Raw genomic sequence first — 20,750 nt, forward strand, 5'->3', positions numbered from 1 at the left:
TGCGGTAAAGGTAAGCTGTAACATACCAGTGGTGATGTCGCACGTCAGTTGTGATGTATCAGATCCTCTGTCAACGTCACCTGGAAAAGTGGTAACAACACACGGCTCCGGGTCGCGAGTTATATCATATCAAGAAAGTAGTAGAACACACATAGCTAGTAGGGTTATCGGATAAAAGTCTGGCCACCTAAATGTATCAATGTATTACACCTATCTAATTGTCAGATAGGAAAATAAGGAAAATAACCGTTTACATGTATATGAATTTCACGCGTGATGATATTACGATGCGTTTTACTTAACGGTTTTTGGACAATCTTCAATCAATTTTCTACCAGTTTCTGTTATAGTAATAAAACCTTGTCATCATTCATGTTATGTGCCGAGAATAGCGTTGGTACTGGAGTGTGCGATGCTATATACGCTGTGAGCAGGGCTATTTATGTTGCGTGATGTAACACACATTTTTAGATTCGCTGTACTTTGTTCACGATTCTTCATATTACGTCTAACGAAAAATACTTGGACGGTCAAGACTCAACAACAAAATGCATTTTTTTTACAATGTTTGTCTATTATGTATTTAAATGTGTTTAGTATCGCTTACATAAACCATACATTTTGTAAATTATTTATGTTAAAAGAGTAAAAGTGTATATAAAGATATTGGATGTAATAGCTAGACTAAATAAGTCCCTCAACATAATCTGCTAACACCGCATGGCAAATGTAAAGATAGACACAAGCTGTTCATGTACACATAAACTGCTAAGACCGTTATAAATATAAAGTAGAACAATAATGTTCAATGCACACTGTAACGTGTTTTTTCCCATAATTGCCAGCATGCGTTAGGAAGAGCAATTTAAATTCAAAGAAACATAAAATGGGATTAAATATGTTTTGACAGAAACCACTGCACAGAAACAAAGTAAACTCAAAGAAACATAAAATGAGATTAAAATCAATTATTGACATGAGCGAATGCACTCTTCTTCTTGAAAATATGTACTTAATAGTTTAAATAGATCATGAGAAACCGCTAACGCATTTCACAGATATAATAACTTACGAAACCAAAACACTTCTCGACAAAAAAAACATATAATACTTGTACATAATTGCCATACAAGCAAATTTAAAAATAAATAACAATACGTGTGATTATGTATTATAATAAATTATTACATAAAGCAAATTAAGCTTGTTTCATAGTATAGTGGGGTTATATTACAAATGAATCCCGGCAGTTATGAGAACATATGATATTTAGCAAATGGTCAACTTTAACGTACAGAGCATCTCAGAAATATACTTAAACATTGGTTTTAAGTGGATGCCGTATAAATATAAAAGCAATAACAACAACAAGCAATGCATCTCATTGAAAAGGATTAACAAGAAAGTCGCATTATCTTTTTTCAGTAATAATGTATACACGAAATAAGCCATACAATTAATCGAACAAAACGCATGCGGACAATCAAAACAAGTTTTGTGTTAACCGATTGTATGAGGAAATTAATTACCTGTGTAACTAAGTATAGGAAATATAGGAAAACATTTTATATGATTCATACACGTTCCCACATACTTCAGTTGCTTACATGAGGAACTATGCGTCAACAAAATTGATGCATATTTTCTATAATTGCTTATATTTATAGAACGATATAAAATGTCTGTAAGAACATGTCTAATAGATACTTTAACGAACCCGTCCAGCAACATCCTTGCATATCCCACGATACGGTTGCCTATGGGGCCGAGAATAACGCACGGATGGTGCAAATGAGTGATCGCATTTCATACGCTATTGAGTGATCGCTCTTTGAATGTATTGAATATTACAGTCACAGGACTTGAACTCGTCTTTTAAACGTAGGCCAATCGGACGGCTACGAAACATGGTAACACCAATTTAATGTAATGTTCATGGGCTTACGTGGTTAGATTTTGTAAAAAGATCAAGGAGGAAAAAGACACTGATTTAGAATCTCTCATCATTTTAAATCATATCTCAGCGTTAAAATGGTTCTGGTCCTTTGAAATACATGGTTGCCAGGGGCGGGGCAGTTATCCTTATATGACTGTAGTGAAACATTATTAACAGTCAAGAGGTCATATTGTTGGTCAAAATATTCTTGAAATTTACTAAGAACCTATGCTCTAATGATATTTCAGTCCAGATAAAAAAATGGTTACAGTTCATTTAAAAACATGGCCAACAGAGGTTAGGGGCAGTTTGTCTTTTATGGATTTATTGTAATCTTTGCAAATTATATTTTCAGCCCAATTATCATGAAACTTCATCAGAACACAGTGTTCTATCGATATCTGGAACGAGTGCTAAATCTGTTACGGTTGATTATAAAACATGGTCGCCAGTCGGTCCAATTTTCTTTATATGGATATATTGAAAAATATTAACACTATAGATGCCCATCTTAGGCCCAATCTCAATGAAACTTGCTCAGAACATTTGTTCAAATTATATCCGGACCAAGTTTTAAAATGGTTCCGGTCGGTTTAAAAAACAAGGCTTTCTGGGCTTGCGGCAGTTTTCCTTATATGGCTATTGAGAAACCTTGTGTACTCTATAAGCCATCTTTAAAATAGTTCTTGACGGCTGCAAAACAAGGCTACCAGATGGAAGGGAAGTTTTCCTGTCATGTCTTAATTGAAGCGTTGTTAACTCTAGCACACTTTTTGACCAATTATCTTGAAACTTCATTAGATCATTACATTTTGTTCTAGATAGATCTCCGCCGAGTTTAAAAGGTAAGAAAGAAATTCAAAAGCCACATGTATTACAACATTAACAAAGATGCTTAAAGGGGCCTTTTTACAGATTTTGGCATGTTTTGAAGTTTGTCATTAAATGCTTTATATTAATAAATGTATATATTAAATTTTAAAAGCTCCAGTAAAAAATCAAAAATAAAAGTTAAAAAAGGAAAAAAAAGTAGCCCGTAGCAGGGCTTGAACCAGTGACCCCCGGAATCCTGAAGTAAAAACGCATTAGCTAACTGAGCTATCCTGCCAAGCATACATAAGATGCGTATTTTATACGTTATATAAGCAATCTTCGTAGTTTCACAAATTTAAACGCCAACAACAGAACTCTCCAAATTATTCAATCAGTTCGCGTTGCAACGCTTTATAATTTTTAGGTTTTTAAATCGTCAAACGATGCATATAATGGCTATATTAGACCATGGCAAATGTTCAGTAATACTGTTTCCTCACAAATATCATAACTAAACCAAAAATTTTCGAATGTGAAACAACTTTTTTTCAATTTTGTCAATTTACCAAACCGTGAAAAAATCCCTTTAAGACAGTTGTGTTCCTGCAGATCTCAGGTGAGCAACATAAAGCCTTTACCTTCTCGTTGATAATACTTAAAAGTAAACATAGAAAAAGCTTATAAGAATTGTCTTCATTTATTTAAAGGTAAACAAGAAATTGGTTAGGAGAAAAAAAAACAAGATATCGTCGGGGGTGCATTTAGGGACTTAAAGATAAACGTTTATGTTTATGTTGCGACCATTATACCAATTTAATATTCGTTTTCCTGTTGAAGGAAGGTAAACATTAATTGTTGCTGTATTGAATTGGTCAATTTCCTTTATTTTCATTTTGTATTGCTACACTATATATGAAATACGTCATAACTAAATCACTGTATTTGACGAGACAATAAATAACAATTTAAACAAAAAAAAGTCGGCTGTCCGGTTTCACGCGCTTTTCACCTACGCGACCCGGGTTCAATTCTCGTTCCCTGAAGGTTGCGAATTTTGTTTGCGTTTTGGAGTAAACGGACTCGAGCGCGGTTAAAATTAGCCTGAGATTTTCTATACAATCGAGCCAAAATTAATAGATTTAAACTAATTTAACCCATTTATGCATAGAGTCTAGAAAAAAATACCTTAGCAAACAGTTAGGGTGTGAGCCGGTCGTGTTATTTCGTGGTTACTGTCCTTACGCTGAACAGAGATTATATAGTGATAGTTCTTTGTACATGTTCTATGCCTTATAATACAAAAAGCTTGCTTTTCAGAAACGGCTATATCGATAACACGCGTACTGTCTTGTTTAATAACTTGCTATTATGTCGAGAAACAATGGAGTAGAATTCCAAATAATTATCAATAATCCCATGAAAATGGTTCGCAGTTTTAATTAACTCTTAGCATGCGATTTTATATGTCACCTGATACTATGGTAGGTTTCCTTGCTAATGGTCGCCGTGTTTCTTGAAGAAACTTAATTAATATGTTGCTAGAGCATTATACATAGTTCTTGATTTGAAGTTTTTAGGAGTCTGTCTGTCGGACACACCCCGGGGTTTGTATAAAAAGATTTGTTTCTGGTATTTTTACGAAGAGTATGTAACAATAAAACATTTTGTATGCTGTGCCAATAACATTAACAAACAATGCTCCGTCGTCTTGTATCGTTGCTGGTAACTTTTGTTGTCTTCCGAAATTCATTGAAACACTCAGGTAGCATAGTGAAGAAACTGACGTCATTAGAAAGAACAATATAAGATTCATATGTTCCTCGCAGTAGATGACTTATATTGTGCATATTCTAACGTCATTAATTTGACGCGAAGATATGAATTTCGGCACTATCTACAAAAACATTGGTACTACATAAATTCAACAATGCAACAGAAGCGCAACCATTCTGATGTACCATCATTGCGAGCCCGACATAATGGTGTCAGTTCTGCCGATAGCATATCGATTATACGATGATCATGTTGGGTGAAAATGTTAATGGGACCTTTTCACGTTTTGGTAAATTGACAAAATTAAAGAAAACTTCTTTAAAATTTGCAAATTGTCGTAGTAGTTATGATATATGCGAGGAAACAGTCATACTTAACATTAACTATGCTCGAAAATAGCCATGATATGCATCTTTTGACGATTTAAAAACCTAAAAATTATAAAGCGTTACAAGCGCGAAACGATTAAATAATTAAGAGAGTTCTGTTGTTATCGTTATATTTTTTGATATTACGAGAATTGCGTATACAAAGTATAAAATACACATCTTACTATGTGAACACGAATGGCTGAGTGGTTTATTTGGTTGACTTTCACAAAGGGTCAGTGGTACGGGCCAATGTGAGGATTACATAAAAAAATAGTTTTTCTTTCATTAATGTTATTCTTGTTTGTTCTGTATCAATTAAGTTCCAATGTTAACATTTATCAATTTAAAGCATTAAGTGACAAACTTCAATACATGATAAAATCTGTGACAAGGTCCCTTTAAGAGTGCGAGTAATGGAATGTGCATGCTCATGAACACTCGCAAGCGTACGGCGGTATGTCAGTTCTTGACAATATCGGTCACGATCGAACCTTTAGATTGCGGCGAAGGTAAGCTAAAGCATACCAATGGTGGTGTCATACGTCACTTTTAATGTATCAGATCCTCTGTGAACGTCACCTGGAAAGTGCTAACAACACACGACTCCGGGTCGCGAGTCATAGCAGTCATGTCACGAGAGTAGAACACACTTAACTAGTTGGGTTGTCGGATAAAAGTCTGGCCACCTAAATGTATCAACCATTGCGCTGAGGGCTTAGTTTGGATGGCTTGATAAGTACAATGTACATTTATATCTGTGAAATGCGTTAGCGGGTTCTCCTGATCTATTTAAACTATTAAGTACATATGGTAGATTAATACAGTCGCGTATGTCAATAATTGATTTTAATCTCTTTCTTTTTTTAGTTTACTTTGTTTCCATGCAGTTGTTTCTGTCAAACATACTTTATTCCATTTTATGTTTCTTTGCATCTACTTTGCTGTTTCTAAACATGCTGGCATTTTGGGGGAAAAATACAGTGTACATTGAACTTTATTATTGTACCTTTATGTTTAAAAATAGCCGTAGCAGTTTGTGTGTACATCGAACAGCTTTTGTCTATCTTTACATTTCCCATGTGGTGTAAGCAGTTTATTTTAAGGGACTATATTTAGTCTAGCTATTACGCCCAATATCTTTATATACAGTGTTACTCTTCTAACATGAATCATTTACGAAATGTATGTATTTATATGTGCGATACTAAGCAAATCCAAATACATAGTAAACAAACATTGTACAAAAAAAGCATTTTGTTCTTTGCGTGTTGACCGTGCAATAATTTTTTGCTAGACGTAATATGGAGAATTCTGAACAAAGTACGGCGAATCTACAAATGTTTGTTACATCACGCAACATAAATAGCTCTTCTCACAGCGTATATAGCATCGCACACTCCTGTGCCAATGCTATTCTCGGCACATAACGTGAATGATTGGTTGTATTACTGTTATATAAACATTGTTTCTGCAATTGATGGCAGTCCAAAAACCGTACAGGAAAGCCCATCGTAATATCATCACGCGCGAAATTCACAATTCTCGACAAAAACATCTTATACGTGTACGAACCTCTCATGTAAAGTTTCAAATTTAAAAAAAAAATACATATAATTTATCATTATAATCTAATTATTACAGGAAGGAAATGATTGTTTCACTATATTTAGCAAATTGTCGACTTGGACGTATAGAAATATGCTTAAACATTGGTTAGAAGTGGTTTCCGACTAAATATAAAAACAATAACAACAACAACAAACAATGTATCTTATTAAAATAAATTAACACAAAAACTCTCGCGGAAAATACTCAATAAATGGTAAGGTCATTTCATTTTTGTTTTGGTAATATTGCATACACAAGATGAACAAAACAATTAATCGAACAAACCGCATGCGTTTTCCGATTTTATGAGGAAATTAATTACCTGTGTACCTAAGTATAGGAAATATTAGAAAACATGATTCATGCACGCTCCCCATACTTTAATTGCTCACACGAGGAACTATGCGTAAACAAAATGTATGCATATTTTCTATAATTGTTTGTATTTATAGAACGACATCGAATGCTTGTAAAACATTTTTAATAGATACTTTAACGAATCCGACCAGCAACGTCCTTACATATCTACGAAATACCGTCAGGGCAATCGTGGTTACTCGTTAAAATCCAAATCTAAAAAGTAAGATGGCGACAGTGCGACAATACGATGGCGATAATGCGATAGAACGATGGCGAGAATGCGAAAATAACGCACTGACGGTGCATTTGAGTGATCGCATTTCATGTTCATGAGCAATAACACGTGCAAGAAAATTCATAATGGAATATCCGCACGAGAAGGGGCATTAGAGATAGATCGGGAATGGGGTATCTTGATCTTGCGCTATTATTATGCGTCTCATTAGCAACAGTGACACGTATCATTCGCTATTTACCCACTTAAAATCTAAGATCGACTTGTAAACGAACACCCAGTCAAATCCCACGTTGGTTCTTCGGATTTAGAATCAAAGCTGATGTCGCTGCAGTTGTTCGCTCTTTGGATGTATTTAATATTTAAGTCACAGAACGTCGACCTTTTAAACTAGGCCAATCGAACGGGTACAAAAAATAAAAACACCAATATAATTAAATTTTTAATTGTCTAACGTGATGAGATTTTGCAAAAACATCAAGGAGGGAAAAGACATTGATTTAAATTTTTTATGATTAAAAAGATGAAGCTTAGTTTAAACCAGAAATACCTTAAAAAAGATATTCGACGTTTATCCTGACTTAGAAATAAAGTTATAAAAATACGATTTTTAATAACTAAATTAAAAACAAAGGTTTAATTGTTTTTGTTTTTTAAACTTGTTAGTCGCATATTCAACGCATAAAATAAGTTCATGTGTATTTGTAAATAAAATTATACTGTGAGAGATCACATCATATGTGTCCTTATATTGCTTATTATGAGTTTATTTTTTTACCATCGAAGTATATGGTATTTTAATATTTGATGAACACGCAGTTTCCTTTCGACTCTTTCACATCACACTTTCAGAGCCGCGTCATGCGAAAATAAGCATCCAGTACATCCACATCTTAATTAAGTGAATGATACCGCTTAAAACGGCGAAAAAAAAAGAAACAACAACACAAAATAATATGATACAATTACTCTCGCATTTTTAAACGTCTCACGTTTATTTCTCTGCGTTTTTTTCCATGGATGTTGGAGTCCGTTCCGTAGGCGTTAAGACTCGTCTGCTCGTTTTCCCACGTGCAGCACACGTCAGAATTATCAGTATTGGAGAGCCAACTCCTTTGTTTTTCGGAGGTGATGATTAATAAAAACAAGTTGTTCACCCCGCTCAAAATACGATCGTACCCGGAAACAAAGCAACAAAGGTATATCGGGTTCGTCTGCTGTCAGATCATGATGCCGTCATAGCACTTTGTAGGTATGAAGGAAACAATGTGGCATGCTGAAAAATTAATTGTTTATCATGGCAAATATAAACACGAGTATGCTGTTACCTCATTGTGTACTTGATGAGTATCAAAACGGCCTAGGTCAAGACAATTATGCAATTTGGATCAATTTATTTCATCTATATTGTTTTATTTGTGTGATGGAAGTTAACTGCAACTTAAATGTATTGTAAAATAATAGTTAATACCTTCTAGTTTTAGTTTTACATTGCTCGTCCCTTCGTGGTGACGCGTTATTTCACTTATGTTTAACAAAAAGGTTAACAGATTTATGCTTGCAAACTGGTCGTACGTGCAGATAGAATGTTTTACTCTTTCAGTGCTGGAACCGAATTGTGAAGGCTTTTGCAAACAGTTTGGATCCAGATGAGACGCCACAGAACGTGGCGTCTCATCAGGATCCAAACTGTTTGCTATTCTAATAATATTATTTGAAAACAAAATCGAAGAAAATGCTAATTTTAGAAATTAGCAGACGACATTTTAGCAGACGACAAATTTCCCAGCATACAAAGGGTTAAAGCCCTCGCATCCTGCAGCCTCAGGCGCGGAAGGATTATGATCTCCGCGACAACTCCGTTCTTTAGCACGGTCGAACTTGTTTAACCCATTTATGCCTAGTAGACTCTCCCATTCTTCTAAATTGGATCAATTTATTTCCAAAATTAGGGAAGTCTAGTATATTTATTTCTATATTTAGAATATTTCTTACATAAATTCCTTTAAGCAAATGGCGCAGACCCAGATGGGACGCCGCATAATGAGGCGTCTCATCTGGTCTACGCTGTTTGCCAAGGCCTTTTTTCTAGACGCTAGGCATAAATGGGTTAATCAAAGTGACCATACCAGACTACATCTGGTATATGGCCGAGTATTATAAAATACACCGGTCGTATAAAAGAGACTGCTAAATATCCACAGACTGTGGAGCAGAGAAAGGTTTGGCGTGGATAGTGGGAGGTGATACACGACTTGAGATGCCAATGTTGCAAATATATGACAAAACTAATAAGCAATAAAGATTATGAGAGTATAATTCCAGAGTACTATAGCGGAGGTAAGGGTCAGGGTCACTTGTCAATGACAGAGTAACGCTGTTGTCAGCATTTTCCATCAACTACCGTGTTTGCTGCCCCTACAATGTGGGGATAGTATTATTTGTATACACTTGTTCGAATAAATGGTGGTTTTACATAAAATGTGTATCAAAGTATATAACGCGTGTTAGAAAGCGAACAATGGTTACAAACTTAAACGAAATCCATACAATCGTGTTGACCATTACGCGCTTGGGCCCATTTGGTCATTGTCGACCTTAAATGGCCCACAAGTCACCCGGTGATGACTATAAGCCGATTCATGTCACCATGGGGTGACATGAAGCCGATTCTAGTCACCCGGGATGACTAGCGTTGGCTTCTAGTCATCCCCGAGTGACAAGAATCGGCTTGAAGTCACCCCATGGTGACATGAATCGGCTTCTATTCACCCCCGGATGACTTGTGGGCCATTTCAGGTCGAATATGACACATTTAGCCGCGCGTTGACTTGAGTACTTCCTATAGTCATAGACGGAGATGTACATTGGGAACATTAGAATGTCTAATAATTATATAAGCGGCGCTCTGTGAAAAGGGGGTTTAAAGCATGTGCGTAAAGTGTCGTCCTAGATTAGCCTGTGCAGTCCGCTTTTATATTTTTCGTTTCAAGAAAGTCTCTTCTAAGCAAAAAAAAACAGTGAAGGTGGAATGTGTCGTCATATTGAAGCGACGTCTGTTGCAAATGAAACGTCATTATTCAAGATTAGTAAGACAGACAAACACAAAAAAACATCCTCTCAACGAAGCGAGTAAACCATTGTCTCCGTGGGTTCAAACGCTATGTTATCTTGTCTCCAGTTGTCCCCATGTTTCAGGCCAATAGCAAATGGAACAACTTGAGTGTTGTACAGTATGGTAGAGGATGGTATGATGGTCGTTTTATTAAAATGTGCCTTTCTTTGTTGCCAGTACAAATGAAAACAAGAACAGCAATTGAAGTTGACAGGTACCCCCGGTATTGCAATTTTCAGTTTAGTAAAATTTATCCCAAAATGGTGTTGTTCGCTACTTCACATTTATGAAAAACAAAGACACAATGCGTTTATGTCTTGTCAGACTAAACGACCGACCGACAAGGCGATTCCGGTATATAACACCAAAAAAATCGTTTCAAGTGTATAATAATTGAGCTCTGACCAGCTGGGCCTATTGCACGTCGACCACGCAAATTTGCGGGGAAGATGGCCTCAGTAAAACCGCTGACCAGTTCACAGGAAAATGGAACACAAAATATGTAGACGGTTGTCCTGAAGATTTCCTGAAGCTGCTTGAAAACTGCTTGAAATTGATGTTAAGTGTTTGGTATATGACAGTCAATATTAATATTATCACATCTTTTTGAAAAACTACACGTTTTGCGGTAACTGTGAAATGCTGTATCTTCCTGGTTATTAAAAAGGTGTACGTGTATTTGTCGTGATTTAACAGTAAATTAACATCTCCATGATCGTATTTTCGCCGTGAATGAGTAATTTGCACAAGCTAATTTGCGTGGTCAGAATGTATTTGAATGTCAACAGTTGTTTCCGTTCCCGTTATAGATCTATACACTAATAGTAATTATGTTTGTCGACTGTTGTGCCTATTCTTCATAATTGCATTTATCACAGATATATAATCAGCAAAACAAATTGCCAATGATTAAATCACCTTCATGCAGCAAATTTTGTAAATCTTTTAAATAAATAATTGTACATAAAATGAGAAACGGGCTTATAGCATATTGAGGTGAATGCAAATTCCTAAAATGTCAACATAATTCCGGAATCAGCTAAGCCATGAAATTTCATAAAAAGCCTAATAATTGTGATCATTAGCCGCACAATTTAGAAGGCAGGCGCGCGCCTCGCCGAGACTTTGAAGGTCATATCGGCTGTGCTCGGATAGACCGACGTGTGTCTGGATAAACTCATGTCCATGTCGAGGCAGCGGTAGTGCCGGGACTTGCCAGACACATTCGCGATGGGATACAAATTACAATATAATCACGGATAATTGCTCAAAACGAATATGAGATGTAGTTTTGAGGGCGGTTCTGGATTTCTGGCACCATGGAGAAATTTAAGCAGATGAAATTCCTGGCATGTTAGTAGTTTATCTTTAGCAATGTATCGTACCATAATATTTTGATCCACCATAGCAATGTTTTGTTGTTGTTTTTTCTTTGTTGTTGTGTGCCGTTGTTCCTATATTTGACAGTTAAAGAGACTTAGACACATGTTTTGATACTTCAAGTTTGTAATTTAATGCTATAAAAAGTATAAATGCAAACCTCGGAACTAAACTACTCCAGTATTAAATAAGAGTAGAATTCAATGAACAAACGTATTTTACCCATCCTGTGCGCGAACCACTGGTATGAAAAAAGCGTTCGCCTTAACAACTCGGTCATCTTCCCTGTAACATAACGATCCGCATTTCATGCTTTATACAAGAGATCCACATATTATCACAAAATATAACGAAACAGAAACAATCACAACTGTTCAATTGTTTCGCTGTTTCTAACTGCTTGAAATTTAGTTGCTTTCGTATGATGATATTGATAACTCATGAACGAAAACGTCCCAAAAAGTAGACAAAAATCGTCATTTCGACAATCTGTTAACGTGTCTCTTTAAAATAAAAACTTGTGTTCTTCAGTACTTTCATATAAATATTCTTAAGCAAGCCAGTCATAAGTTCGATAAGATCGAACTCAATCTATTATTTAACATATCGGAGAGACGATACAATTTATTTAACACAAATCAATTAAATTAAATTGACGACAACAATCTGATTTCACGACAACGCATTTCATCTTAAATTCACACTTAAGACGTGTATAATTATGTTCATACCTTCACAACCCGAAACGATTGCGATTATTCGTTCACAATAAGTCAAATATAGTTTCTGTATGAACATGGACTATACTTAGTTCAAAATACGTAATAATAACCGCTAAGTTTTCTGTATTAATTTATTCACAAACAGCCCATGCTTTAAAATATATAATTGAGAAATAAAACTGTTCATTTGTGCTAAATGTTTTTAAAGCAATCCAACTATCGATTATTTTTTTACCATCTTGAAAAGCGGCAACACCAGAACATAGCATCTAGATGTTAGTTTCGCACATTAACGGAATTTACAAATATTCAAATAGTCAAGATTACATACGAAGTTAATTTTTTTTTTTTTATCATGACTATGATCTTGATTGCACATGATACGCAAAGCAATAAGCGGGTTGAACCCTGGGGACATGATATCTTCTGGTATTCAACATCGACATCAAATGACATGTCAACAGCTAATTACAACAGGATTGTAACCACTATCGAAATCAGCTACAATTTGCAAACTGTCGAGCCTGTCAAAGATTCAGATTTCCGTCAAAGTGTTTACAGGTATATTAGAAAATCGATGGAGACGCGATTGTGTTTGCACTTCTCCCTTTCAGAGAAGGGCTGAAATCTCAACGATCAATATTTGTTTTGTACAGGTGACAATACCGGGAGAGGTGCTAGCTGCAAAATCAAAATCTGTACAGAAAAATGCTTCGGAGCGTTTTGAAATAACGAATAAATCAAGAATGCATGATATTTATTTAAATATTAAATATTTTATTTCACAAATAAAAAATGATGAAATGTTTTGTAAAATAAACATAAATTCTTCACAAAGCAGTTCAATCGCATACGCCAACATTAAAACACAGCAGAACACGTATGGAATAAAATGATACAAAACTATAGTTGGAATAGTATAAATAACTTATGAGCTTAATCGAATAAAATCACTATAAAAAGCATCCAGCAAGTTGGTATTACAAATCAAAAATAAAGTTTACTATTCTTTAAAAAAAAATATATCCATAAAAACCTGCTTACTTTTAGAGGTGGGGTATAAAACATAAAAAAAACGGATTAAATAATGTGCAAAAACATTTTACGAACAATCTATTACCCTACAATTACCTCAGGTAGGAATCAAAGCGTAATGTTGTAATCCTATACAGCAACGAAGAACACAGTGGAATGCAAGGCATATCTGGCATATTGGTAATACTATAAAGTAATTAAGTTAAAATACATATATATGAAAATAAAGATAACATTACATATTAAAATAAATGAGACCAATATTATACTCTATGAAATATTATACCAATACCAATATTATACTCTATTATACTCATCATGGCAACGCATTAATATCACTGGTCAATATTAATGCCAAATCAGGGTCCGCATATTGACGGTATGTCTTTTTGTAACAGACATTCCCATGTTAAATAAGATATCCGACATCATCGCAGAAAACCACCCGAAAACGGTAGTCTGTCTAAGCACTGCATCAGCGTCACCAGGTTTGATTCAAGCCTCCAGTTCCACGTGTTAGCGGCCAGTACTTCCACGTGACGCTCGGCACGTTCGAGCAACGACTGCAGCGTAGGTCGAGAGCTTGGGTTGTTCCTTAAACACTCGCACATTACACGAGACAAATCCTTGGTACAGTTGACAGCCTGGTGATAGCAAAGTGGTGGGGTGGCAGTTTTTACAGAGGGTTCTTTAACGGGCAGACGGGCACAGATTTCGTACAATATTCTACCCAGTCCCCAAACCAATGTTTTGGCAGTCGCAGATTCGCCTTTCATTTGCTCAGGCGACATCCTCTTAGATGTGTTAGTTTGGTATCTCGAGCCGTCTTTCACTGGCAGATAAAGCAACAGGTTCTCTAATTTAATCTCCCCTCGTTGTGTAATAACAACATTCTGTGGGTGACATAATTCCCAAGGTAAAATCCCATTGTTCTCTAAAAAGATTAGCACAGAGGCGAGTTTTGACAACACCTGCCATGATATGAGTTCTGGAACGTTGCTTTTGGCAAGAAACATTCGGAATACAAAGTCTTGCAATGTAATTCCTGGAAATTCGAAAACTAAACAGAATCTTTCTGTCACTGGGTCATGGATGGACATCAGACATGACATGAGATTCTTATGCCTCAGCTGTTGCCATACCGCGCGATCCTTGTTGGACATCATAACACACTTGCCAGAGGTCTCGCATGTACGACACACTTCTGTCATGTGCTGCGATTTGATTAAAACTTTTGCACCGTCGATTAGGCATTTACCTGGATGAATTTGATGCACTTTGTGATGTACATGGTTCGGAAAGTTGCAATGATAATCGATGTAAAATCCATCCAAGTCAAAATCATTCGGAATGTTAAACGAAGAGAGGTAATCCTTTAGTAAATTAGGTAATCCAAGATTACGTACGTTTTTCACACGGTTTAATGTCACTGTTGAAAGCACTGTAGCTCTGCATATTTGTTGTAGGCTTTTTACCTTTTCTTTACCCTCGTCCGAATTAACGTTTTGTATTTTCCTTTTCCTTTTGCTTAATTCCGAATTCTCCATTTCACCTGTTCTCACTACAACGATTTTATCAACACTGAAAAGGCGTGACAAGCACAACATACATGTATGTATCGGTACGTTACCAATCATAACACAGAGTATCGGGATTTCCCGTATGACGTCATTATGTAAACAGGCAATGCGGAATCCTTTGACATCTTTGTGCGTCATACGGACATTTGGCGCAACAATCCGCATGACACAGAATCTACATCCTGACTCCCGGTCTATTCAGACGCTAAAAAAACGATAATGCTGCTGTCAAAGTGTCAAACCGGGCAAAAGTTAAATGAAATGTGAATTTCGGAGAAATGGCGACCAAGCCAGAAAATGAATCGGAAAGGTTTTGGGAGACATTGGGGGCGTAAAAGACAAGAAAATAAATCGAAACATCCTCGGGCTGATGACACATCATTTCATAGACGTAACTTCAGATTTATTGCGTCCCCTGTTTTGTTAGTGTTCTCATTGCTGCGATCGATTGCTTTCCAACTTTGGGTTATCTTGGAACTGCTCGTATGCAGGGCCAGTGCCCTGACCAACCGAGCTTCCTCTAGGTCCGGATACCAGAGACATAGTGATGCCGAGATCGGTGACACAATGACATCAAGGACGAACACGAGCCCAGGTCCAGCCGACCCTGTGTTGGCCTCCCAGAAACACCACCACAGAAAGGCATTTGAATACCTCTCTAAGGCTCTCAAAATTGACGAAGAAGATAACGGTATGAACTATACGAACGTTGATTGTTATTGTTTACATTTCGATATTTCCGCGCATGCGCATTGACTGGAGGGCAAAAACACTGGTTACAGTAACGTAAAGCATGTATAAAGGGCTTTTGCTTCGTCAATATTTTGATAACAAATGTGAAATAAAAATGAATATCTTAAAAAAAAATAGTTCTAATATATTATATTTAGTACCAATAAATGTATATTCACATATATATATCGATCCCTCTTCATAAAAACAATGTAGTTATAAGCATCAGAGTAAACGTGGTGGGAATACTAAATACTGACAATCCCACAAAACAAAACAATGAAATTGCCTTATTGTTTCTGATAGTAGACTTTAATAAATGATATTGCAAAAATAATAAAACACTTATTAATTTGATAATAATTATTAGTGGTATGGATAGGTTTTTTTCATCAGCTTGTAAGAGGTGCATTTAATCAATTATCAAACAAAGCCAAAAACGGAATACATAAACAATTTAAATGTTATGGTGATATACTTTTCCAATCAATAAATTTTCGTTTCGTTAACATTGAATGCCAATGTTAATAAATTTTATCATACAAACGCGGAAAAAAAACTGCATATTATGCAAATTGAATTGTCTTCGCATGTATATTGAAATCTCTTTACTAGTGACACGGAGCGTATATTGTCATCTAGAGTCCGTGCTAGTGATAATTAGTGATAATTTAAAGTCTAGCATTCTATTATAAACACATTATAAATTTCATTTCTTTAACGCAAGTATTTTTTACCATATTGTGATAGCTTCTTTTCATGATGGTATTGTGTACACTGAAGTAACGTAAAATCTTTACACGTACTAGCGAAGTTTACATTTGCCGGATCCCTTAATTACGTAGCAGTAATACTGCACAATATGTTAAAATTATATTTATTGAACACTGTATTATAATGATTCAATTAACTGGCTAATATAATGCACTAGTTCCTGTTAATCCATTTCTGACAGATTTCGTCATTTTGTAATGTTGAAATATTTTATTGAAGCCACTTTTCTTTTTTGCTTTAAAATTTGGCTTTACTGATTTCTCAAAATGCCAAGAGATGTCATGGAGGTATCGTGAATTGTGTTTAATGAACAGACAATCGTCTGCAACATGTGGTTTATGGCATGGACCCAATGTGCCTTGGTTTATGACACCCTGTTGTCTTTGTCTGGACGGTCTCCGATCATAACGAGATAATCGATTTGTGATGAACAAAGGTGCAATTTAACACCTATGCTGCAACACAGAGTGTCAAAACTGGTGTAACAATTAAATAAATCAATAACATTAATCGATAATTTAATGTGTAACAAGGTTAGTTTATTTAGACATATAGAGGTTACTACATGCATACAGGTATGTTGCTAAGATAAAATCTATCTATTTGTTGTTTGTCTTCATCCTCAATTGTTTTCGTTCATTAAATCTATTTTATTCTGAAAGAATTACAATTTCTGAGACTTGTTTTAACTTCAAATGGTCGCAAAGAAGTGCAAGTAGAGAACTTTTGTGGTAACCATATACCGTATGTGCTCTTAAATGGTTTTCCACTCCCGAGTTCGTTTGAAGTAAAAACAAATAATAACAAAATTATTCAAAAATAAAGTTCCTTGCATGCTTATGTCTTTTCAGACATCATAATTAAAATTATATTTGATATTATGCATGATTATCAACAAAAACGTTGATTTTGTCAAGGCAGTACTATGAGATAGATATTGAGATAGAGCTTCTGTATATGCGCTTTTTGCCCTCCAGTAGAAACTCGGGTCATTTAGCAGGTGCGCGTGACGTCACTCGTCAACGTTCGTATAAAGTATCGTCCGGTGACCCTGTATTGATTGGTTAAGGATATGAGTCTCAGAATTTCTGAATGAATGCAACAATAATTTAAACAAGTTGCATTCAAAGATTTATTTAAATCCTGTTAGTCCATGTCAATGTTATTTACTGTATGTTAAACCATGCTAAGCCAATAATTCTATACACACTTGCAATAACATAAACTACTTGCGTATTGGCCTGGTATCAAGATGTACATCGAAAAGGGAGAGTTCTCTATTGCAATAGCATAAGCGTTCATAAAAACGAACGTTCGACATTTGTTCAAGTACATTTCGGCATATTTGTTACTATTAAAAGATTTCCGGAAATAAACCTCCAATCTTGACTCGGTATTCCCCCTGATGTGCCCGCACAGTTTTTATGGTAGAATTTTTCATGCAGCCAACATTTCTGAGAATCTGTAGAAAGAAAGTGTTTTTTTTTCAAATATATGAAAGTGTGTTTACATTAGCACAGTAGTCTGATTCACTTTGCAATTTATGTGGAAATTTAATGAAAAGGATAAATAACATGTATGAAATATGGATAAATTTGAATTATTTAAGTTGAAGAATGATGTTGAAATGCAATTATACCTGTTTTTTTCTCATTGTGGTTATGTTTGTATTTATTTTCAAGCATAGTAATGTAAAATAAACAAAATGCTCAGAGCCACTGTTTGGGACATTATCACAGGAGCCTCATTCTTAATGTAATTGATAGGCAGACCAGTTATTGTTTTCCTTCTATATAAAGAACTGCAAAACGGCACTTTCCCAATTAGGAAAAAACTACAAATTTCCCAATTGCTCTTAAAAAAATTCCTAATTGAAGGTTTCCGAAAAAAAGATTTTTATATGAATATAATATTGACAACTTTACAAAACTTAGTTATCAATTTATAAATATTTGCTAGCAAAAATAAAGTACACCAATTTCCCAGTTTTATTGTTTTTTGCGGACATTTTTCTCAATCGGGCTGGTACAAGTAATTTTCCCAATTTGGCAAAAAATAGTTGGATCTGTTTCAGGACAGGCTTGTTACTAGGGCACGGTATGGACAAAAAAATAAATGCATTATATGCAAGTTAGCAAAGTAACTCTTCTGACAAAGAAAAATGTGAAGTATATGTTCATTTATTGATAATCATCAATCATAATCGTATAAATTAAAGTTGTGAAGCTTTTATAAATCAATTATTTAGCAAAAACATGTACCGGTATTAGTGACAAAATGATTTCGCTATATTACCTATTGAATAGCCTGCTTGGTCTAGTCATAGCAAGTTAGCTTTCCCTTTTACACTTCTCAGGGTCGATCCCTAGAGTAATCACATTTTTTCCTTTGTTATGTAAATGATTAAAAACTTTATCAAATATTACTGTTTGTGTAATTAATTAATTTGATGATATTATACAAGATAAAAAAAAATATCTGAATAAGTCCCTTTTAAGTTTAAAATACACAGTCCTTAGTAATGACGCCTATTACTATAGAGGGATGTAAAAATGTAAAGGCATGACATTAATTACCCTAAACAAGGTTGTCAGTCGAACTTCATAAGTCTTTTGATGTAGGTTCTAGGAGTGTTGGGCAAAAGCAAGATAATGCTGTGGCAACTGTATATCCCATGGGCATTGAAAAAGGCACCACTAAATAAAACTCTTTGTGGAAGCATTGCAGAACTAGAAATGGCGCGGCAGAGGCCGACGCGTATCCCCACGCCGAATGTTTGACCTAGGTGTGCCCCAGGGTTGGTAATGGGGCCATGCATAGCTGAGATTGACCGTATTGTCATAAGAGAAGTTCATCATCAATTAGAAGTGAATTGGTGTAGAAATGAAGAAGTTATAGTAAAAGGCAATTTTGGGTGGGTGTGACATATGTGGGCAGGGCGCCCCAGGGTTGGTAATGGGGCCATGCATAGTTGAGATTGACCGTATTGTCATAAGAGAGGTTCAGTATCAATTTGAAGTGAATCGGTGTAGAAATGAAGAAATTATAGTAAAAGGCAATTTTGGGTGGGTGTGGTCTATGTGGGCGGGGCGCCCCAGGGTTGGTAATGGGGCCATGCATAGTTGAGATTGACTGTATTGTCATAAGAGAAGTTCAATATCAATTTGAAGTGAATCGGTGTAGAAATGAAGAAATTATAGTAAAGGCAATTTTGGGTGGGTGTGGTCTATGTGGGCGGGGCCCCAGGGTTGGTTATGGGAACATGCATAGTTGAGATTGACCCTAATGTCATAAGAGAAGTTCAGTATCAATTTGAAGTGAATCCGTGTAGAAATGAAAAAATTATAGTAAATGGAATTTTTTGGTGGGTGTGGCCTATGTGGGCGGGCGCCCCAGGGTTGGGATTGGGGCCATGCATAGTTGAGATTGACCCTAATGTCATAACAAAAGTTCAGTATCAATTTGAAGTGAATCCGTGTAGAAATGAAAAAATTATAGTAAATGGAAATTTTTGGTGGGTGTGGCCTATGTGGGCGGGGCGCCCCAGGGTTGGGAATGGGGCCATGCATGGTTGAGATTGACCGTATTGTCATAGGTGAGGTCCAGTATCAATTTGAAGTGAATCGGTGTAGAAATAAAGAAGTAAATGTAAAATAACCTAAAAAAATGAGTGATAATTTCTGACGCGGCCCCACCCCAACCCCTATAACTTTTGACCCAGGGGTCAGATCAAAATTCCAAATAGTGCAGGGTCGCACATATGCTCATAGCTACCATGTGTGTAAATTTCAAGGTTCTAGTGCTTTTAGTGTAGGAGGAGATAGTGGCCAGGACGGACGGACAGACGGACGGACAGACGGACGGACGGCGGAGATCACCACAATATCCCCACCTTTTTTTCAAAAAGCGTGGGGATAAAAAGCACATGTTAACCCTTTCTCTCTGAGAAGCAAAGTGAAAATAGCTATGTGCAAACTCGCAGTCTGTTCAGGTTTTATGCTGTTTGCTGCTCATCAGTATCTAAGGGTTGGAAAGGAAGCCTTTATAACTTGAATGTAGTAAGAAAGGTCTTAAATTAAATGTACCTTTCTAAGGGACTACAAATGTGTGAAAATACGTATCTTTAGAAGTGGTTAAGGGTTAATCTCCCCCACCCACATAATTCTGACCTTGACCTGCAGGAATTGGCAAAAATGCCCTGCTTTACCAGAAATGTCCATTGCTTTGTGTTCACATTCTATCAAAATACTGGTGAATATCTGGACAAAGATAAACAGTTATGATGGGCCAGATAAGGGTCTCTGGTTATGCATGTT

At 35.9% G+C, this 20,750-nt stretch overlaps 2 protein-coding genes across 3 annotated transcripts in view; one reads left to right on the forward strand and one right to left on the reverse strand.

Moving 5' to 3' along the window:
- Positions 1-13,776: 13,776 nt before the first annotated feature.
- On the reverse strand, positions 13,777-14,559 carry LOC127872171 (serine/threonine-protein kinase PknB-like). The gene has a single exon (XM_052415504.1). The coding sequence runs from the start codon at positions 14,557-14,559 to the stop codon at positions 13,777-13,779; it is 783 nt and encodes a 260-aa protein (XP_052271464.1).
- Positions 14,560-15,225: 666 nt separating this feature from the next.
- Positions 15,226-20,750, forward strand: part of LOC127873874 (spastin-like) — a 41,026-nt gene continuing 35,501 nt past the window's right edge. For both annotated transcript variants that reach the window (XM_052417970.1, XM_052417971.1), the window contains exon 1: positions 15,226-15,619. In XM_052417970.1, coding sequence (XP_052273930.1) covers positions 15,226-15,619 — 394 coding nt within the window. The remainder of the gene's footprint in view (positions 15,620-20,750) is intronic.

This window comes from Dreissena polymorpha, chromosome 3, assembly GCF_020536995.1.
Source record: "Dreissena polymorpha isolate Duluth1 chromosome 3, UMN_Dpol_1.0, whole genome shotgun sequence".
In the NCBI taxonomy this organism is placed as follows: domain Eukaryota; kingdom Metazoa; phylum Mollusca; class Bivalvia; order Myida; family Dreissenidae; genus Dreissena; species Dreissena polymorpha.